The 23,624-nt window shown below is 48.5% G+C and overlaps 1 protein-coding gene across 2 annotated transcripts in view; it reads left to right on the forward strand.

The window, feature by feature from the left end:
* The window catches only part of TTLL12 (Tubulin tyrosine ligase-like 12), a 363,841-nt gene that overhangs the window by 207,106 nt on the left and 133,111 nt on the right, over nucleotides 1-23,624 (forward strand). For both annotated transcript variants that reach the window (XM_050168995.3, XM_055065384.2), the window contains exon 11: nucleotides 6,395-6,546. In XM_050168995.3, coding sequence (XP_050024952.2) covers nucleotides 6,395-6,546 — 152 coding nt within the window. The remainder of the gene's footprint in view (nucleotides 1-6,394; nucleotides 6,547-23,624) is intronic.

Raw genomic sequence — 23,624 nt, forward strand, 5'->3', positions numbered from 1 at the left:
GTCTAGGCTAATTCGAGTTCTTACCATCCTATGGTCACTGCAGTGCACCTTGCCGAGCACGTCCACATCTTGTATGATGCCAGGGTTAGCGCAGAGTATGAAGTCTATTTCATTTCTAGTCTCGCCGTTCGGGCTCCTCCACGTCCACTTTCGGCTATCCCGCTTGCGGAAGAAGGTATTCATTATCCGCATATTATTCTCTTCCGCAAATTCTACTAATAACTCTCCCCTGCTATTCCTAGAGCCTATGCCATAATCCCCCACGGCCTTGTCTCCAGCCTGCTTCTTGCCTACCTTGGCATTTAAGTCGCCCATTAGTATAGTGTATTTTGTTTTCACTCTACCTATCGCCGATTCCACGTCTTCATAGAAGCTTTCGACTTCCTGGTCATCATGACTGGCTGTAGGGGCGTAGACCTGTACTACCTTCAATTTGTACCTCTTATCAAGTTTCACAAGACCTGCCACCCTCTCGTTAATGCTATAGAATTCCTGTATGTTACCAGCTATATTCTTATTAATCAGCAATCCGACTCCTAGTTCTCGTCTCTCCGCTAAGCCCCGGTAGCACAGGACGTGCCCGCTTTTTAGCACTGTATATGCTTCTTTTGGCTTCCTAACTTCACTGAGCCCTATTATATCCCATATACTGCCCTCTAATTGCTCCAATAGCACTGCTAGACTCGCCTCACTAGATAACGTTCTAGCGTTAAACGTTGCCAGGTTCATGTTCCAATGGCGACCTGTCCGGGATATAGTAGTCGGGTTCAACTGTATTTAGAACCTCAATATAACGAAGTGTGTTTGTATGCGATTTCAATATGACGAAATTTTGCTTTCATTGCAAAGGAATGACGAGACAATAAATGGAAACTTCCGTGGATGCAGATGGTTAAATGGTTGCATTAAAACTGACTGCTTGCAAACGCAACTCTCAAATCGCGTGCGGCACGATAGTGACCGCTGAAGTTGAGCCGCATCATGTTCTGTATAAAGTCCAAGTGCGATAAGATCCTATCACACCCCGCGCACTTTGTACTTCAGGTGCGAGTGAAAGTGTGCGAGGGTGAGACAAGAAAGATGGTGGCTTTTAGAATACCGCCTTCCCGTGCTAGCAAAGGGAAAGAAGGGGAGGGGACCGAGCTCGTGGTAATGCGATCAAATGTGCATTGTGATTTCAGGGGCCCGTCTCATTCGTGGCTGCGCTGTGCATGGCTGAAAGTGCGGCTGAGCGCATACACATCTGTGTACCTGCTTAAGAGATAATCTGACTCGTGTGCAAAGAGTGGGCATGCCGACACAGCATGGCATCATGTAAGCTGCCTTATTGCGCATTTAGTATTGGAGGTTGCGTAATTTCGAGTTTCAGGGACCTGTTGGAGCGAGAGGCAGATGAAGCATTCGCTTCCCGCTGCCGGCTCTTTTCCTGATAGCGTCGTCTTAGTGCGGGTGACACTATCAGCCGTGGGGGCAGAGTGCATGCGAAAGTGTAGCTGGCTTTGCTTAATTCGTACCACCGACATGAAGATATAGCCGACATGGCGGGAATCCCAAATTGATGAAAATAATTCCTTTCTCATTCAAACTTGCTTTTTACGACTGCCCAGTAATTTGGAATATTCTGCAGCCCATTTCTATGTAAAAAAAAATTGATTGGTGACTGTAGTTATTTGTATAAAAGGTCGAATTGCAATATATGAAAATTTCAATATAACGAAGCAAATTTCTGAATTTACCTATTTCGTTATATGGAGGTTTAACTGTATTTCAACCATTGTCATACTGTCACTACGGATAGATGAAATTACAGTCAACGCATGCATTGAATCTCCATCCCCTGGCAACAGAAACCTTCTGCAATTGCAATTTTGTAGAAGCTGAAAACACAACCCCAACATTCGCATGTTGGCCTATTTTCTTTAAACGGTGCGATAGGCCATGGATATATGGGATGACAGCAACGCTCCTCTTATCTACGCAAGGCACGCTGGCGGAATTCTTTGATAGCTTCGACTTGAGCAGACCCTCAGCAACGCTAATAAGTACATGTGTAGGGTAACCTGCCAATCGAAGACGGAGAATCTGATCCTTGATGCTTTCGGTCATCAGCTCCGGGCATGACTTACATAATGCGTTTGACAAGCATGTCTTTGTGATTCCCCTCTTAACCAACTTAGAGTGCGCCGACTGATACTAACTGACGACTGCAGACTAACCAGACAAGGCCTCTCTGATAAGTGCACGTGCGAAAAGAAACACCAGGAACCGTTTGTTGAATGTGTGGAAGCAGTTGTTTACAACCTTCCTTTAAAGTGTGGGAAGAACTACGTGGGGCAAAGCGGAAGGTGCCTCAACGAGTGTTTAAAGGAACACCGGTATAATGTAGCAGAAAAGCGGGGTAAGTTCCTTGACGCCCACTGCAGGCATTGCAGGTGCACTGTTGCCGGGGTGAACGATGGTGACCACTCGACGTGTGCTCCAGCATACAGAGACTGCTCCATTGTGGGAAAGGCCCGAGGTAGGATAACTTGCGAAATTATAGAAGCAGAAATGATTGATAGGCTTGGGGATAACTGTGTGTCTAAAACATTGATTGCCCTTTCCCGTTATCGTACCTGTGCAATGGTGTGTAAAGGTTTTTTTGCAAACAGCGCATGTGTGATGTATGCGAAAAAGTTGTATGTATGCATAGGTCCCTTGCTCGAAATAAAGATTGTTGCAAGTTAGTGCCTGTGTGTGTCACGTCTCACTTTCGTCCTTGTCTTTTTCACGCGCCATAAGCCTCACGCTTCCTTGCCAGATATTACTGGTCTAAGTTTATGCTCCAAGAGGTAATCAACTAATGGTCGGACAGGGTCAACCGTCCTAAAATGAGAATTTGATTGTTTAATGCTAGCAATGCAACCCGAAATAAACGCGAGCGTTCTTCTTCCGGGACGAACCTGGTTATGCAGCGCGGTATGCTTAAAACGTCAACGGTTTTTATGTTAGGCTTAAAACAGTGCTTAGCACCTAAAGCAAGGGTTCTTCTATGGTTATCACTTACGATGGCGTCTTCAAGAACCAGTACGTTATTTGATGGTGAATTATTAGAAAGGTGTTTCCTCTTACTTTGTTGAAGCTCCGGAAGTTTCATCTTCCATAGGAAGTCCACGTGTTGCACGGCTAACCTATTCCAATCAGCGTAGGGGCGGTTCCAATGGCGACCATCTCCCAGGGCCACGCAACGGACCCTTAGACACTCCTGATAGAACCTAACTTGGCGCCATGATTCAATGGAAAAAATAGCTCCAATCCTCCTGGCATGCCCAGTTGATGGTTGAAGGCAGCCTAACATCATTTGAACTTCCAATGGGACGACACAATTACGACTAAACCACGACATGGTTCTAGTGCGGAACATACATATCGCAATTAAGGAAGCTAACGAAGCAGGATTGTGCAGATAAGTAGGGGAATATGGAAAAGGGCTCAGAGTACTAGAAACGAAGCTTAGAACGGCAGAAAGCTGAGCTAGTTGGTAAGGATTCATTATGCAAAAAAGAGAAGTGAGGCGTGCAGACAGGACACAAAGAGAAGTGGACAACATGAACGCCGACTATCAACTGAAGGGAGCGCTCAGGCGAAAAAAGGAAGAAGACACAAAACTCATCTGCACTTTCACGTAGACCGGCATGTGTACCCGAATCACACGTGGTGTTACCATTCCTGAGCATGCGCAGGTGAGTTTTGTGTCTTCTTTTTTTTTTTCGCCTGAGCGCTCCCTTCAGTTGATAGTCGGCGTTCATGTTGTCCACGTCTCTACTCTTGTGTCCTGTCTGCACGCTTCACTTCTCCTTTTTGCATAATGAATCCTTACCAACTAGCTCAGCTTTCTGTCGTTTTAAGTTTCCTGCGAAAAAAAATTTAATTTTGTTATTCCGCGTTTGCTGTGGGATGACAGCAGGTCAACACATAGGTGGCTGCCACTGTATGTAGTGCGGGACACCAAAACAAAAATGGCGGCCAGCGGAGCAAGCCGAACGTGCAGAACGAGATTTTTTCCTTCTCGTGAGTACATTACGTGCATTCAAACAGTTTCTTCTGTATCAGCAATGAATAATGTCGTTAATATCGGCAAGTTTGCAGCAATAACGTAGCCATGTCCACTTTGAGGGGACAGAAACATGGGCGCGCTTAGCTGCCAGTGACATAGAAACACATGGCGAGCATGCTGCGGAAACTGCGGCATTTTTCTTCACTACTATCCTAATATGGCACGTTTCCGCTAAGGGTGGGCGAATATCTCAGCTGTGTTACAAGCGTCGGCGTATGAATAGGGTACACTTATAACATATTAGTGTAAACGTGGCTCTTTTCATTGCCGCTCGCGATTTGTTGCGTGCCCACAAGTGCAGACGAAAAGAATCGAAAGGCACCTTTTTGTTTTTGTTGTTGTTGTTGTTGACGACAACCATTATAAAACCTGCACATAATAAAGGCAAGTTTGGTTGTAGCTTTTTTTTTTGGCATGCAAGTGCGGAAAGTGATGGAAGGAATGAAATGGGGCATCTGCTTAAAGGGACACTAAAGTGAAAAATGATTTCTTCTGCATCAGTAAATTATCATTCTACAACACCAAAAACACCACTCTTACAACAATAAGACATTTGGTAAGCCAGAAAAAGCGCAAGAACGAAATACGGGTGGCGACGCCTACTTAAGTTCCCACACCTGGGGGCTGTGACGTATTGGATTTTGATTGCATCTTCTAGGGCCTACTAATTATATATAGCGGTACAGATTGACTACATTGTGTTCTAAAGGAACCAAATATTAAACATGGCAAGTTTCGGGAACCTTTATTCAGCCAACGAGGCCCAAATGCGAAAACATGCTTTGGAATCCCTGACGTCACGCTGACGTACTGGTGCTGGGGTTTCGGCGCGAAATTCAAATACTGATACTTGGACTTTCATTTTCTCATCTAATAACCAAACTATTTTTTTTAAATGACTGCCTGCAGGATTCTCAAACGATGCTTCATTACTCTAAACCGATTTATTGTTTCGCTTTAGTGTCCCTTTAAGAATATTTGGTGCGTGCAGACCGCCTGGTTTGTCTTGAAGAGCCGTTTGCGTAGCATTCGAGAGATGGTAAGCGCGATTATTACTAAGTAGACTTGGCACACGACATATCGCTGCGGCATGTTTGGGGTGTGATCATTACACGGGAAATAAAATAAATTGAATTTTGATGACAAAATTCAGGGGTGCGATCATTACACGAGTGCAGTCATTATGCGAGTAAATACATTATGCAAGTACCTTGGTTATGTTGAATATTTTGTGAGCATATATTTCTTACAAGTTAATATCAGGGAGAATTTTTTAATTTACTTCATTATATTTCATAAGTCACTGCAGTCGAATTTCGATATATTGAACAGCGCGGTGATCGCGAAAAAGTTCCATATTGCCAGAATTCGATATAGAAAATCACATAAAAAACACATCAAAATCTTCTGCAAATCAGTCGATGAACCAAGGGCACCGTAAATACTCACTTGAACCTTCACACAAATTATTTATTTATTTGGCTGAAAGTACTACAGCAGTGTAGCCTGCTTCTTATTGGCAGCCACATGCTTCAACACAGAGTCCTCAACATAGTCTAAATGATCCACAAGCGATAGGCCAGTGCCTTCTATTGCACCACAGTAGAGGGGCCAAAGCAGCTACAGCCTGAGTTGAAGTCCGGAGTGGGGCAACATCAGTGCTTGCGGGATCAACCTCGGCAGTGTGTTTGTTTGGCCACTACTTCTGCTGCGATCTCCACGTCCGTCAGTTGAGGCATTTTGAAACACTATCAGTAACAAAGTATTAAGTGGCATGTAACAAGGCACCTATGAGTGAGCACAGTGAGTACTTTCTGTCATGTGTCATTGTGGATGCAAACCGCCAGTCCTCATGAGGTGCAGCAAGCGTAGAGTGTGGCACCGAGGAGGAGTCAGTGCAGCAAATGCAATGCATCCTTGACATGGAACTAGCCAAGCTGTCTCATGCGTACGCTGCTACGTTCAAGTAGTGTCCTTGGCGCAAGCTATAGTGCGCAGCAGTTGGGAACGCCCACTGTGACACCACTATCTTCGTGTGCGTTGCGAGAAAGCTCACCGCCTGTCAACAGAGCGCACGCGGTCTGGGGTGGCAGGGTTCGATATATCCATTTTGCATCCGACCCAGTTTGAAACAAACAATTAAAAATGCATGCAATTTTCCAGGTGATGTAGAGTGTGTTCCATATACGCAATAACTCAATATATCCGTGTTCGATATGTCGAGGTTTGACTGTATACACGAGTTCGTTATACCAAGCCTAAACTGCACACTATACCTCATGCATCCTCTTGTTGCAGGTGGCATGCAAGTATGTCTCTGACCCGGTGCTCTACCCACGAGAGGGAATTGGCCTGGTGAAGTTCGACTTCCGCTACGTTGTTATCCTGCTCAGCGTGCAGCCGCTGCGTCTCTACGCCTACCGCCACTTCTGGCTCCGCTTTGCCAACAAGTGAGAGAAGGAAGGCACTGCATGAAGGCCAACAGCGCAGAAGTTTTTGTTGGAAATTGAAGTTTGGGAATTTCAGCTCATTCTAGGATTTCATGAGTGTTCCGCCATGTATTATGGAAAGTTAAAGCTTTTGCTCAAACAGAATTTATGGTTTTGAGAGATGGAGACACCCAAGTTTGAAAAAAAAAAGAAAAGAAAAGAAACATTCTAATGGCACCTGTGCTGCCCTGATGAGGCAGTGCAATATGCTGTATACCAGAGGGGTACTTGTGTTCAGCAAGTTTATTGAGACACTTTCCTCAAGCACGCAAAATTGGCAACAATAACGTCACTAAAAATGTTACTGTGATCTACAAACAGTGGGTTGCTTTTCTGATTTTGCTGTTCCAAGTTTACTGTTGCTTGTGAGCTGCATTAAAAGGCAAACCATATTTAACAATGTAGGTGTACCTCAAAAGCAAGTAGCAGTTTCTCCCAAAAGGTGAAACATCGATTGCGATAGCAAATTATTACACAGCTATATGAAGTAAGGATAGTAGTTTTATCATCCATATAAACATGTAAACATTCACTTACTAAATAAATTAAGAAGCGTGGTATCGCATGCGCACCGGCAAACATAAACACATCGCACTCAATCACTGCGGGCACTTGCTGTCAAAACGCTGGCGTGAAGAAGAGTGGCAGGAACAGTGAGCGAATTGACCTTTGTGCTGCTCCTCGCTTCAACACGAGCTGAGCCGTGAGAACACACCACACATGAAGCTATCGGTCGTCGGCACACCTAGGCTGTGTAGTCATCGTAGATTGCTTTCCAGATAGAGCCCATGAGGCTGCACTCAGCTGCGCCATAGACAGCCGCCGCCAACCCCCTCAGTGCCTTGCACGCAGTGGCAGACTGCAAGGGCCCTTGCACACATGAGATTGATCCACCATCCTCAGCTCACCCTCACACACTTCCACTCGCACCCACACCATACAGTGCTTGGCCACGATGTTATCACACTTCGCCTTTATACAGAACACCACGGCGACGCCGATGGCGGAAATATGCCAGGACGTTCAATTTATTGCTATTGCAATAAATGCACATGCTCAATACAAGCATTTTGAAAAATCCATGCTATTGTTCTATATGTATATTAGCTGTATTATTTGTATTGGGTTGTATTTGTATTATCTGAATATTATTGTATCCTGTTGCCTTTTAGGACGTGTATCCACTTTAAACAGTGACTCATTACTGCTGTGTGCCATTTTCAGGGTTTTCTATGTGGCCAAATGTGTAGTGTGTAAAAAGTGCAATATCTAAAATATGCAAACCCACTGATATGTTCGTTTTCCCAGCTGTTATGTGAGGCGTTCATGGGCCCGACCTAAATCCCATAGACTCCCATGGATTATGTTCGCCTATGAGATGCCTGTGAACCTTTAGAACCTGTGAACCTATGAGATGCCTGCCTATCAACCTTTAACACCCGAACTCTGTCGAGTGTGGCTAGCGTAGCAGGACTCTGAGTAACTATCAGACATTGGGATATCATCGGCCTTAGTGAGATCAGAAGAACTGGAGAGGCTTATACAGTGCTGACTAACGGCCATGTTCTCTGCTGTAGACATCTCTCAGGTAAGAAGAAATACAGGGTAGGATTCCTAATCCGTAAGGACACAACAGGCCACATTGACGAATTCTACAGCAATGATGAGAGGGTGGCAGTAGTCATAATTGAACTTAATAAGAGGCATAGATTAAAGGTAGTACAAGCCTATGCTCCAACAACCAGTCACGATGATGAGAAAGTAGATCAGTTCTATGAAGATGTTGAATTAGCGATGAGAAAAGTGCAAACTCAGTATACTGTAGTAACGGGTGACTTCAGTGCAAAAGTGGGGAAAAAAGCAGGCTAGTGAACAAGCAATTGGCAACTATGGCGACGATTTTAGGAATGCTAGAAGAGAGATGTTGATAGAATTCACAGAAAGAAATAAGCTTCGAATAATGAATACGTTTTTCAGGAAGCATTGCAAGTGAAAGTGGACTTGGAAAAGCCCTTATGGTGAAACAAGAAATGAAATTGATTTCATACTATCTGCTGATCCCAGCATAGTGCAGGGTGTAGAAATGATAGGTAGGGTAAAGTGCACTCACCATAGATTAGTGAGGTGTGGGATTCATTTCAATTTCAAGAGAGAAAGAGCAAAATTGGTAACGAAGGAACAGGTTAACCTAGAGGCAGTAAAGGTAAAAGCAGACAAATTCAGGCTGGTACTTGCAAACAAATATGCAGCCTTAGAACAGAGAAATGATGATGACATAGAGCTAATGAATGAAACCGTAGCTAGGTTGGTTTCAGAGACAGCAATTGAAGTGGGAAGCAAGGCACCAAGGCAACCAGTAGGCAAGCCTTCCCAAGTAACAAAGGACCTAATAAAGAAATGACAAAGAATAAAAGTATCCAACTCAAGAAATAAGATAGAATTCGCGGAACTGTCAAACTTATCAACAAGGCGAAAATAAGTGATATTTGAAACTATAACGTGAGAAAGACTGAAGAAGCTGTAAAAAATGGATGCAGCCTGAAATCAGTGAGAAAGAAACTTGGCATAAGACAAACCAAGAGTATGCACTGAAAAATAAGCAGTGTAATATCAGCAATCTCGAAGATATGGTAAAAGAAGCGGAAGAATTCTATACTGGCCTGTACAATACCCAGAGGTGCCAGGATAGTCCCATTGGAAACAATAATAAACAGGATATAGAAACTCCTCCTATAACTAGCAATGAGGTCAGAAGGGCCTTGCAAGACATGAAACGAGGAAGAGAAGCTGGAGAAGATGGAATAACAGTAGATTTAGTCAAAGATGGAGGAGTCATAAGGCTTGGAAAACTGGCGGCTCTTTATACGAAGTGTCTATCGACTGTAAGTGTCCCAGAAAACTGGAAGAATGCAAACATGATAATGTCACGTGGTCGTGACGTTGAATAACACAGTAGCAGTACTGTGAACGACAAAACTAACTTTTATTGGGCGAACCTGTGCCCACAAAACAGGCTACACTTATAGCACAACGATAGCGGCGAACACGCTCGGCGATCGTCGAAAATCTGATCAGCGGGTCAAGCGCGTCGGCTTTTATACAGGATCGTCGAATGTTCCAGACTAATCGTTGGGACCCGCGTGCCTTCCACAAAGTTCTACACCATTCGAGTCAGGCGAATAAATCAGATAACAGAAGGTTCGTCGACAACAGACTGTGGATAGAAGCATCGATAACTTTCCAGAAACTTCGGATACATGCAAGCGCGTCCCGCGCTGTGCGATAAGATTTGTTAGGCGGCGAAACGTGGTCGCCCGATAAATATAAGTACACGTGTCAATACCCCCCTCTTAAAAAGCATCGTCCCGATGCTACAAATATAAGAGAGCGACACACAAAAGGACACTTATTAAACATAAGTAACAAAACAACGAAAAGAAATCAAGTCTAAAAGTCAGTTACGCGAAGTCCCAAAGTTCGTCAACGCTGGTGGTACGGCTTGAGTCGCACAACGTGGACAATTTCAGGTCGTGAGCGACGCCGCTGTGACAGCGAAATGCCGTCTGGCACGACCTCATAGTCCAGTACGCCAATACGTCGGATGATCTTGTACGGTCCGAAATAGCGACGCAAGAGCTTCTCGCTCAGTCCTCGTCGGCGTATAGGGGTCCAAACCCAAACACGGTCACCGGGCTGGTACTCGATAAAGCGTCGTCGGAGGTTGTAGCGTCGGCTGTCGGTCCTCTGCTGGCTCTTGATCCGGAGGCGGGCGAGCTGTCGGGCTTCTTCGGCGCGCTGGAGATAGCTAGCGACGTCAACATTCTCTTCGTCAATGACGTGGGGCAGCATGGCGTCGAGCGTGGTCGTCGGGTTCCTGCCGTAAACCAGCTTAAACGGCGTTATCTGTGTTGTTTCTTGCACCGCCGTGTTGTAAGCGAAGGTTACATACGGCAGGACCGCGTCCCACGTCTTGTGCTCAACGTCGACGTACATCGCTAGCATGTCGGCGAGGGTCTTATTCAGGCGCTCCGTGAGACCATTAGTTTGCGGATGGTAGGCAGTTGTCCTCCTGTGGCTTGTCTGGCTATATTGCAGAATGGCTTGGGTGAGCTCTGCTGTAAAAGCCGTTCCTCTGTCGGTGATGAGGACTTCTGGGGCGCCATGTCGCAGCAGGATGTTCTCGACGAAAAATTTCGCCACCTCGGCTGCGCTGCCTTTCGGTAGAGCTTTTGTTTCAGCGAATCGGGTGAGATAGTCCGTCGCCACGACGATCCACTTATTCCCGGATGTTGACGTCGGAAACGGCCCCAACAAATCCATCCCAATCTGCTCGAATGGTCGACGAGGAGGTTCAATCGGCTGTAGTAACCCTGCTGGCCTTGTCGGTGGTGTCTTCCGTCGTTGACAGTCTCGGCATGTCTTGACGTAACGGGCGACGTCGGCGGTAAGACGCGGCCAGTAATACCTTTCATGTATCCTCGACAGCGTCCGGGAGAATCCGAGGTGCCCAGCAGTGGGATCGTCGTGTAAGGCGTGCAGTACTTCTGGACGCAGCGCCGACGGAACAACAAGAAGGTAGTTGGCGCGGACTGGTGAAAAGCTTTTCTTCACGAGTAGGTTGTTTTGAAGCGTGAACGAAGATAATCCACGCTTAAATGCCCTAGGGACAACGTCGGTGTGCCCTTCCAAATACTCGACAAGGGCTTTTAGCTCCGGGTCCCCTCGTTGTTGATCAGCGAAGTCTTCCGCGCTTATTATTCCAAGGAAGGCGTCGTCGTCCTCGTTATCTTGCGGCGGCGGGTCAATGGGGGCGCGTGATAGGCAATCGGCATCTGAGTGTTTTCGACCGGACTTGTATGTTACAGTGATGTCGTATTCTTGTAGCCTGAGGCTCCACCGTGCCAGCCGTCCTGAAGGGTCCTTTAAGTTAGCTAGCCAACACAACGCGTGATGGTCGCTGACCACTCTGAATGGCCTGCCATATAGGTAGGGGCGAAATTTCGCTGTAGCCCAAACGATGGCTAGGCATTCCTTTTCCGTTGTGGAATAATTGCCTTCCGCTTTTGACAACGACCGGCTAGCGTAAGCTATCACGTGTTCATGTCCATCTTTTCTCTGGACTAGGACGGCACCGAGGCCTAGGCTACTGGCGTCAGTGTGGATTTCGGTATCGGCGAGCTCGTCGAAGTGCGCAAGTACGGGCGGCGACTGCATGCGTCGTTTGAGTTCTTCAAATGCGTCGGCCTGCGGCGTTTCCCACTTGAACTCGATGTCACATTTAGTTAGCTGTGTCAGCGGCTCAGCGATGCGTGAAAAGTCCTTGACAAATCGCCTGTAGTAGGCACACATGCCAAGAAATCTACGCACTGCCTTTTTGTCGGTGGGCTGCGGGAACTTTGCGATGGCAGCTGTCTTCTGCGGGTCGGGGCGGACTCCAGACTTGCTGATGACGTGGCCTAGGAACAGAAGCTCATCGTAGGCGAAGCGGCACTTTTCTGGCTTCAGAGTGAGCCCTGATGACTTGATGGCCTCGAGTACTGTTGCGAGCCGCCTAAGGTGTTCGTTGAAATTTTCGGCGAAGACAACGACGTCATCCAAGTAAACGAGACAGGTCTGCCACTTCAATCCTGCTAAAACCATGTCCATCACGCGCTGGAACGTTGCAGGCGCCGAGCACAGTCCAAATGGCATAACCTTGAACTCGTAGAGGCCGTCTGGGGTGATGAAGGCGGTCTTTTCGCGATCTCTTTCGTAGACTTCAATTTGCCAATAGCCAGACTTGAGGTCCATCGACGAGAAGTATTTAGCGTTGCAGAGCCGATCTAATGCGTCGTCTATCCGTGGGAGGGGGTATACATCCTTCTTCGTGATCTTGTTCAGTCGACGATAATCGACACAGAAACGTAGGGTTCCGTCCTTTTTCTTTACCAGGACAACAGGGGATGCCCACGGGCTTTTCGATGGCTGGATGATGTCGCGCAGCATTTCGTCGACTTGTTCTCTTATAGCTTCACGTTCCCGCGTCGAAACTCGGTAAGGGCTCTGGCGTAGTGGTCGAGCGCATTCTTCGGTTATTATGCGATGCTTTGCGACTGGTGTTTGTCGAATCCTCGATGACGTCGAAAAGCAGCCTTTGTATCGTCGAAGCAGACTTCTGAGCGGTTGCTGCTTAATCACGGGGAGACTTGGACTTATGTCGAAGTCTGGCTCGGGAACTACGGTTGTCGGGGTAGATGCGATAGAATCCGAGAGGACAAAGGCATCGCTGGTTTCCACAATTTCCTCGATGTATGCGATCGTCGTGCCCTTGTTGATGTGCTTGAACTCCTTGCTGAAGTTTGTCAGCAACACTTTCGTGTTTCCTCCGTGCAGTCGAGCGATCCCTCTTGCGACGCAAATTTCACGGTCGAGCAGTAGACGTTGGTCGCCTTCGATGACGCCTTCTACGTCAGCGGGTGTTTCGGTGCCGACCAAAATAACAATGCTGGAGCGAGGCGGGATGCTCACTTGATCTTCAAGCACACTCAAGGCGTGGTGACTACGAGGGCTCTCCGGCGGTATTGCATGATCTTCCGACAGCGTTATTGACTTCGACTTCAGGTCGATGACTGCGCCGTGTTGGTTGAGGAAGTCCATGCCGAGAATGACGTCTCGTGAACACTGTTGGAGGATAACGAAGGTGACAGGGTAAGTCCGGTCGTGAATGGTAATTCTTGCCGTGCACATTCCTGTCGGCGTAATCAGGTGTCCTCCAGTGGTCCGAATTTGAGGGCCTTCCCATGCAGTCTTAACCTTCTTCAACTGGACGGCGATGTGTCCACTCATTACGGAGTAATCGGCCCCTGTGTCGACTAAGGCGGTGACTGCGTGGCCGTCGAGAAGCACGTCGAGGTCGGTGGCTCTTTGTCTTGCATTACAGTTCGGTCTTGGCGTCGGATCACGACTGCGTCGCGTTGACTTGTGGCTGGTATGTGACGTCGTCAGGTCGGCTTTCGTCGTCGCATTCTTTCCTTCCAGACTTCGTCGGGACGGCGGCGTGTCGTTATGTCGTCGAGGTAGTTTCTTCGGCGTCTTCGTCGGCGGCGGAGGATCTTCGACAGTTCGACGGACAGCAACCGCACCTCCATCGGTTGCTGCTTTTAGTTTTCCGGATATGGGCTCGCTGACCGGCCCCGAGCTGGGCCAGTGTATGTTCGGCGCTGCGGCGACAGGTAGCGGCCTGGTGATGGTGAACGCGACGGTCGTCGAGAACTCCACTGAGTAGCCGCGAGGTAGTCAGCGATATCGCGAGGGCGTTCACCTTGCTGCAGGCGCGGAGCGTTGACGGCGAAACCTCGCAGTCCCATTTCCCGGTATGGACATCGTCGGTAGACGTGACCTGCTTCCCCGCAGTGGTAGCAGAGCGGGCGGTGGTCAGGAGCGCGCCAAACGTCGGTCTTCCTCGGGTAGCTCTGCTGGGCGACGGGTGGGCGCGCTGTCGGCGGCGGCGGCGGTGGTCGACGGAATTGCGGCGTTACAGGGCCCTGGCGCGGTCGCTGAGGAGGGCCTTGACGGCGTACGACGGCGGCGTAGGTCATCGCTTCGGGTTGGGGTTGCGGTAATTGAGGTTGCACCTCCGGAACTCCAAGCGACCGCTGAACCTCATCTTTGACGATGTCAGCGATCGAGGCCACTTGAGGCTGCGACGACGGGAAGATCTTCTGAAGCTCCTCTCGTACGACTGCCCTGATAGCCTCGCGCAGGTCTTCGGAGGCCAGTGATTGAACTCCGGCATAGTTTGTAGCGTTGGTGCTGCGGTCGAATTGCCGGTTTCGCATCTCGAGTGTCTTCTCGATGCTAGTGGCCTCGCGAAGAAACTCGTCGACAGTCTTCGGTGGGTTTCGTACCATACCGGCGAAAAGTTCCTCCTTAACACCACGCATTAGTAGCCGGACTTTCTTTTCCTCGGACATTTCCGGGTCGGCGTGGCGGAATAGGCGGCTCATTTCTTCTGTAAAAATCGCGGTGGTCTCGTTGGGCAGCTGCACTCGGGTTTCCAGTAGTGCTTGGGCTCGTTCTCGGCGTACAACGCTTGTGAATGTCTGCAGGAAGCCACTTCGGAAAAGGTCCCAGGTCGTTAACGTGGCTTCTCTGTTCTCGAACCACGTCCTGGCAGCGTCTTCCAGTGCGAAGAAGACATGTCGCAGTTTGTCGTCGCTGTTCTAGCTGTTAAATGCAGCGACCCTCTCGTACGTCTCGAGCCAGGTTTCCGGGTCCTCGAATGTTGAACCGCGGAACGTGGGGGGCTCCCTGGGCTGCTGCAGCACGACGGGGGATGCTGGGGCTGCCATTGGGGAGGACTTTGTGGCAATCTTCCTGCACGTCTCAGGTAGGAGTCCGTGCTCTGGGGGCAGTCCTTGCAGCCGGCGGCTAGCTCGCTGGTCTTGGGCGACGTTGGTTTTGTCCTCGGGCTTCGGGCTTGGATCGCGGCTTTGCGGGGGCGTTCGATACATGAACGCACAAGCACCTCCACCAGATGTCACGTGGTCGTGACGTTGAATAACACAGTAGCAGTACTGTGAACGAGAAAACTAACTTTTATTGGGCGAACCTGTGCCCACAAAACAGGCTACACTTATAGCACAACGATAGCGGCGAACACGCTCGGCGATCGTCGAAAATCTGATCAGCGGGTCAAGCGCGTCGGCTTTTATACAGGATCGTCGAATGTTCCAGACTAATCGTTGGGACCCGCGTGCCTTCCACAAAGTTCTACACCATTCGAGTCAGGCGAATAAATCAGATAACAGAAGGTTCGTCGACAACAGACTGTGGATAGAAGCATCGATAACTTTCCAGAAACTTCGGATACATGCAAGCGCGTCCCGCGCTGTGCGATAAGATTTGTTAGGCGGCGAAACGTGGTCGCCCGATAAATATAAGTACAAGTGTCCCAGAAAACTGGAAGAATGCAAACATGATAATAATCCACAAAAAGGGAGACATTAAAGGATTGATAAAATTATAGGCCCATTAGCTTACTCCCAGTAATATATAAAATATTTACCAAAATAATCTCCAATAGAATAAGGGCTAAATTGGACATTAGTCAACTAAGGGATTGGGCTGGCTTCAGGAAGGGATACTCTACAATGGATCACATCCATGTCATTAATCAGGTTATTGAGAAATTTGCAGAGTAGAATAAGCCTCTCTATATGGCTTTCATCGATTACGAAAAGGCATTTGATTCAGTAGAAATACCAGCAGTCATAGAGGCATTACGTAACCAAGGAGTACAGAATGCTTATGTAAATACCTTGGAAAATATCTACAGAGGTTCTACAGCTACCTTAATTCTACGCACACAAAAAAAAGCAGGAAGATACTTGTAAAGGAAGGGGTCAGACAGGGAGACACAATCTCTCCAATGCTATTCACTGCGTGCTTGGAAGAAGTATTCAAGCTATTAAACAGGGAAGGCTTAGGAGTAAGGATCGACGACGAATATCTTGGCAACCTTCGGTTTGCCAGTGACATTGTTCTATTCAGCAACAATGCAGACGAGTTACAACAAATGATTGAGGACCTTAACAGAGAGAGTGTAAGAGTGGGATTGAAGATTAATATGCAGAAGACAAAGATAATGATGAATAGCCAGGCAAAAGAACAAGAGTTCAGGATTGCCAGTCAGCCTCTAGAGTCTGTAAGGAGTATGTTTACTTAGGTCAATTAATCACAGGGAACAAATTCATAGAAGAATAAAAAATGGGTTGGATCGCATACGGCAGACATTGTCAGCTTCTGACTGGAAGCTTACAATTATAATTGAAATGGAAGGTGTACAATCAGGGCATTTTACAAGTGTTGACATATGGGGCATAGACTTGGAGACTGAGAAAGAAGCTTGAAAATAAGTTAAGGACCGTATAAAGAGCGATGAAACAAAGATTGCTAGGCATAACGTTAAGAGACAGAAAGAGAGCAGTTTTGATCAAAGTGCAAACGGGTATTGATGATATTCTAATTGACATCAAGAGAAAAAAATGGAGCTGGGCAGGTCATGTAATGCGTTGGTTAGATAACCGTTGGACCATTAGGTTTACAGAATGGGTACCAAGAGAAGGGAAACGCAGTCGAGGACGGCAGAAGACTAGGTGGAGCGATGAAATTAGGAAATTTGCGGGCGCTAGCTGGAATCAGTTGGCGCAGGACAGGGATTATTGGAGATCGCAGGGAGAGGCCTTTGTCCTGCAGTGGACACGAAACAGAGTGATGATGATGATGATATGACCTTCATTCGAAGCCATAATGAACAGGTTGTAGAGACTCCGATAACTAGCGATGAAATGAGAAGGGCCTAGCAAAACATGAAACGGAGAAAAGTGGCAAGAGAAGATGGAATAACGGTCTATTTAATCAAAGATGGAGGAGACATAATGATTGAAAAACTGGCGGCTCTCTGTACGAAGTGTCTATCGACTTCAAGGGTCCCAGAAAACTGGAAGAATGCGAACATTATACTAATCCATCCACAAAAAGGGTGACGTTAAAGAATTCAAACATTTTTGGCCCATTAGCGTACTTGTAATATTATATAAAATATTCCCCACGATAATCTCCAATAGAAAAAGGGCGACACTGAACTTTAGTCAACCAAGGGCACAGCCAGGTTTCAGGAAGGGATACTGTTATGTTGCTGCGTGGGTCATATCGCGAGGCACCATCGCGACAAGGCGTATAGGCAATAACCTTTTATTGCCATCACGAAACAAACACAGAACAGGGGAACTTGATAACCACTGGAATATATACATTCTTGTGGCCGGAAGAGGGCGCTCTTTAACACCAGGGTTGACTGACGAAGATACGTCATCCGCTGAACTCAGCGGCCAGAATTGGTACACAACACTCCTTCCCCTTAGTTCGGACTCAACAGTCAGCCAATGCCAGCACAAAGTCCCGAAGATGTTGTGGTGTCTTCCGGGAGCGCTGCGAACGGCATGGGCCCGGCAATTCTACACTTTGCTCTGTTGGTGCTGGCTGAGGTGCTGCTATGTCGTCAGAAGGGAGCATGACTGTTGGTTGCTCACGGGTAGTAGCATGGCTGTTGGTTGCTCCTCGGGTTCACTGGGATCTGGTGCCTCGCTGCTGTTCACTCCACCAGGTGAAGGGCTTGACGCAGGCCGGACCTCAGGCTGTCCTCCTTCAGGTACGGTTTTGGCTAACCTCATGGGAATGCTGCTCCACCGACGAAGCTGGTCCACGTGCTGGCGACACACACGGCCATCCGGAAGAGCAACCTCATAAGAGATCGGGCCAGTTGCTCTGGAAATCACAGCAGATACCCATGGTGGGCTCTGGCCAGAGTTACGTGCAAATACAGGGTCGTCGGGCTGGAATGTTCGTGGTGTAGGCAGAACTTCTGCCAACTGGGAGGACTTGTCAGGGGCTCGGTCTGGGTGCAGCCGATCCAGCATGGTAGACAGTCAGCGGCCCATCAATAACTCGCACGGGGAGCGTCCCGTGACTGTGTGTGGAGTAACATGCTGCTGTAGAGTGAAGTCCGCCAGGCACTGTGCCCAGCTTCCTCGGATTATCCGAGATAATGCCTCTTTGGTGGTCCGTACAATCCTTTTGTCCTGCCCGTTCGTGGATGGATGGAACGGTGCAGATGTGACTTGGTGGATGAGGTTGGCATCCAGGAACCCTCGAAATTCTGTGGATGTGAATTGCGGGCCATTGTCTCAGACAAGGGTATCTGGCAGGCCATGAGTTGTGAACAATCTTCGTAAGGTAGTGATTACAGCACTCGATGTCATTGACGACATTGGTATGACCTCCAGCCATTTGGAATAAGAATCCACCACAATCAAGAAGGTCTGTCCTTGGAATGGACCAGCAAAATCAATGTGCAGGCGTGAACATGGAGTCCGGGTCGTCTCCCATGGGTGTACAGGTGCCCGAGGCATCTCGGGCCATGTTTCCTGGCAAGGAAAGCATCGCCAGACCCATTCCTCAATGGCCGCATCCATGCCGCGCCACCATACATAACTGTGGGCAAGCGCTTTCATTCCGACGATGCCAGGGTGTCCGACATGCAGAGCTTCGAAGGCCCGGAAACGTTACTTCTGTGGATTCACCACACAGTCACCCCACGGTAAGCATCCCTTATGGGCGGACAGCTGATGTTGCCTGGACACGAATGGTGTGAACTCGGAACTCGGAGCGCACCTTGGCCACCCCTTCCACACACAGTTGAGGACACGGGAGAGGATAGCATCCTTGGCGGAGTACTTAGCCACATCGTCTGCATGGACTGGAGATTATGGAAGTATGTCCAGAAGCATGACGACCTCTGCTGGCGAAGGGTCATCCTGGCACTGGTCCGCTTGAGGCAGTCTGCTGAGACCATCTGCGTGGCCTAACTGTTTTCCTGGTCAGTGGTGGAGAGTATGCTGGTATCCATTCAGAAAAATGGACCAACGCAACATTCCCGGTGAAAGAATCTGTGGCGTTTGCTGGTCTGATGTGAAGAGCCCCAGGAGCAGCTTGTGGTCTGTACGGATCTGAAATGGGCGGCCGAATACGTAGTCATGGAACTTCTGTACTCCGGCAACCACAGCGAGTGCCTCCTTATCAATCTGAACGTAATTACGCTCCGTAGAGGACAAGGTTCTTGAATAAAAAGCGATTGGTGCTTCCATGTCATCCGGCATTCTGTGACTCAACACTGCTCCTATTCTGTACGGGGACGCATTGCAGGCAAGGATTACCGGCTTCTTCTCGTCGAAGTGTGTCAGCACCTGGTTGGATGCCAGTAGCTTCTTCACATTGTCGAACGCAGTTTGTTGTACGTTTCCCCACAGCCAGGGGACCTTCTTGTCCAACAAACGGTGCAGGGGTTCAGCGACAGTGGCCTTGAGTGGAAGGAATGCATGATAGAAATTGAGAAGACCCAGGAAGGCCTGCAGCTCGGCTCTGTTCAACGGCCGCGGTGCATTAAGGATGGCTTGCGTCTTGGCCAGTGTGGGGTGGATTCCCTCAGCATTGACTCAGAAACCCAAAAATTCCACTAGAGTCAGTCCTAGCTGGCATTTCTCCTTCTTGGCCCTGCATCTTGGAACCGCTGAAGGACCTCTCGAAGGCGACTAAGTAACTGTTGGTGTGATGCACCTGAAATGAGGACATCATCTAAATATGAAGTGACGCCTGGTAGTCTGTGCAGTAGGTTCTCCATTAAACTGTGGAAGATGCCAGGTGCGATGCTGACACCGAATTGTAATCATCGGAACGCGGAAAGCACCCCGATGCGTCACAATGGCCTGCACCTCTGCAGGTTCATGGCCTGCACCTCTGGGGCGTTCGTGCGGGCCTCCACAGCTGTCGCAGGGGCCGCCCACCAATCTGTCAGTGTCCCGTCGCTAACGATTCGCACCACGTCCTCTGATGACAACGCATGCTGCTGTGCGGGTTGATCTTCACACGTCGACGTTGCTGCAGTATCGGGAAGCCTGGCGAATGGTTGCAAGACGTGTCGGCTTTTGGCCTGCTCGAATTGTCGGCACTCTAATGATTGCATCAACTGTAGAGCAGCTTTTGCACATGAGCAGATTAAACCCATCGTCAGCAATGCCCTTAAGCACGTGCCCAACCTTCTCAGCTTCTGTCATGTTGTGATTGGCTTTACAACAAAGTGCCAGCACGTCCTGGATGTACGAGACATAGGACTCCGTGGGCGATTGGGCACAGGAGGCCAGTTCCTGCTTTGTGGCAATTTTACGGCCATATGGTTTGCCAAACAACTCTGTGAATTTCTCTTTGCATTAGTCCCAGCTGGTTAGCTCCTCTTCGTGGTTTCCGTTCCACACCTTTGACGTGCCTCTTAGGTAGAACAACAGGTTAGCTAGCATAAGCGTAGGGTCCCATCTCTTGATTCCACTCATGCGTTCGTGCATGGCCACCCACTCTTCAACGTCAGCGCCATCAGTCCTGCAGAAAGTTCCAGGATCCTTAGGTTGCACAATGACAACCGAAGGTGACAGTGACGTTGGAGGCTGCAACGACGTTGATCCTGCATGCTGACCGTCATTCATGGTGCAGACGGTGATGTGACGTCCGCTGCGAAGCTCCATTTCCAGCCATGGTACCTCGCACCTCTCACCAATATGTTACGGGGATGTTGGAACTATATATAGAATAATATATTTACAATATAGTATATACAAAGTGAGTCAGAGTGGTTCAGATGTCTGACCACGAACAACACACACCCAGCAACCCGCGATCTTCTTCTTCCTCTCTTCTTTCATCCTTCCGTAATGATATCTAACAAATTGTCTAGAATCAATACAGAACTATGCCACAAGATTCATTCATTCATGCTATTCATATAATGACGGTGTATCATTGTTAAAAGCAGAATCCGGCCTAACAACCCTGGCGTATCGGCGTTGTATCTCTAATATGTACTTATTCCATAGGTTCTTTTACAGCTCACTTCATCATCCACCCTACATCAGTCCTCCTGCATGCATTTCACTCTGCATTGGTCATCCCCCTTCAAGTCGCCTGGCCACGTGTGCACACTACAGTCATACCCGGTTATATCGAACTCGCAAAAAAACGCCTATAAGTTCGATATAGAGCATAATTCCATATAAGCCTGCTAAATAATTGGATATCATAAAAGCACATACCATTTATAATATCACTTAATTGATCAAACTAGCTTAGTTTATCATAAATTAGTCCTGCATTCTTTTCTGCTTGGGCAATTTCACTGCCTGCGACGCATGCACTTCCCCACATTGTCAAAAGGAGGCGGAGCAGCTGAGGCCGCAACTTTCCGCATTCGCGCAGAAGCACTGGACTAGTGTGAGTGCACCAATCACTTCGGAGCATGTGGGCAAAGGACCATCGTTGCTTCCTCATTGTGCCAACTTTCACTTGTGCTTGGTATGATGTCGGCAATGTAGTCTTCGTTTTCGGGCACTCCCGTGGTAGCGACGCCATCATCTGCACTCACAAACTCGTCCCCTGTTGATTCGTCAACAGCTTCCGGAAATTCTGACAGCTCGCTCCAAACTTCTGCAACACCGGCTACGGCTTCGTCGCATTCATCAGAATTTACAGTGATCACCGAGCACACGGAAACCGGCACGTCTGAAGAACCACTTTGTACACGGCGGTGTGTATGCATCGGGCGCCACGGGCACCGGATCGCGAGGTTGGCCGCTTCAGCCTTAATCCCTAATCGTGCCGAGTGCTCCTCGGAATCTAGCACGCTGCGGGGACATCCGACTTCTCATCGCGTTCGACCCAATTTATGATTTCTAGCTTCACGACAAAAGGCGAATCCTGCCGCTTCATCGCGGCAACACTGCGAGGGAAGACCCACAAGGCCCAATTCCCCAGTTCCTATTGCGTAACTAATATTGCACTCAGTACCACTAAGGATGTTAACTACCTCGGAGTTACATTTTCTGAAACGCTTGACTGGACTAATCATGTCAACTCAATTAGCGCGAAGGCTTACCGTCTTCTTCACTTTTTCCAACTAAATTTTAAGCATTCTCCTTCATCACTGAAGGCAACCTTGCATTTAACAAACGTCAGGCCTATTCTAGAATATGCATGCGTTATCTGGGATCCATACACTAAAAACCTCACAGAAAAAATAGAATGCGTCCAGAAGCAAGCAGCACACTTCGTAACAGGAAATTATAATTTTACTATCAGAGGATCCGGAATATGGGAAGGTTGGGTTGGAAAACTCTTTCTTCATGTAGGAAAATCCTAAGATTGAAATTCCTTTATAATATTGCCACATGGTGCGGTACAGCAAGGAGACTGAAGAAGAAAATGAGGTTTGTCTCGGCATCGCCCATCAACGGTTACGTTTCATGAAATACAAACGCCTGGATCCCCATTTAGCATGTATACTTCAGCAGGGTATACGCAACAATTTGGTGGCACTTGCTGGGTACACCCAACTTATGCAGGAGACCCCACTGGGCAGGAAGAACCTCGCACAATTGGAGTTGACTCCAGTTCACCGCACAAGCCGGCGAATCCGATGCCTCGCCCCAGAATTTGGAAACCTCAAGGAAAAAGTGATGACTACGACCACTGCGACTTCTACGGAAAGGGTGACACAGACTTACCTGATGCTGTTGAACCCCCAAGTGCCGATGGTGTTTCATGGCGACACATTTAAAGATGTGGAAGACTGGCTGGCGGAGTTCGAGCGCGTGGCTGCGTTTAACGAGTGGGACAACAACGCCAAACACAGGAATGTTTACTTCAGCCTCCAAGATGGTGCTCACACGTGGTTTATGAACTGCGAAAGTGCACTGTCATCCTGGCCTGAATTGCAGCGCAAGCTACTGAAGACTTACTCCAGCACCGATCGCCGGGAAAAAGTGGAGCAAGCCCTTCAGTCACTCGTCCAAAAGCCCAATGAGAGCGTCACGATGTACGTGGAGGACATGACGCGTCGCTTTCAGCGTGCCGATCTGAGCATGTCGGAAGAGAATAAGGTGCGTCATCTGATGAGAGGCGTAAAGGAACGGCTCTTTGGCGGTCTTGTTCGGAATACGCCCAAGACTGTCGAGGAGTTCCTCACCGAAGCCACCACAACGGAGAATACGCTTCAGCAATGGTCGAACATGTACAACCAGAAAGTACATTTCGCCTGCACTCCGGATACGCCAGTACGCTTCGGGTGCGACGTCGCTTTGCTTTGCGAGCTGATTCGCTCAGCGGTTCGCGACGAGCTGCAGAAGCACCACGGTACGTCGCCACCGCCAGTCAGCTCCCTCGCCACCATCGTACGCAACGAAGTACAGCAGGCACTTCAGGCATCTCTTTCCAGCAGTGAAGCGCCACCTCTGCCAAGTGAGTCCCGGCGAAAGACTTATGCAGAAATATTACTGAGCCCTGCCCAAGCTTTCGCACCTACTTATGTTGCGTCGCCAGTCGCGTTGCAATCGGCGCAAGCCGCTCCTACAACTCAACTACCGTACTTCGACGATCGCTGAACACCTGCGAGGAAATCA

This window comes from Dermacentor andersoni, chromosome 10 (genome assembly GCF_023375885.2).
Source record: "Dermacentor andersoni chromosome 10, qqDerAnde1_hic_scaffold, whole genome shotgun sequence".
Classification (NCBI taxonomy): Eukaryota; Metazoa; Arthropoda; class Arachnida; order Ixodida; family Ixodidae; genus Dermacentor; species Dermacentor andersoni.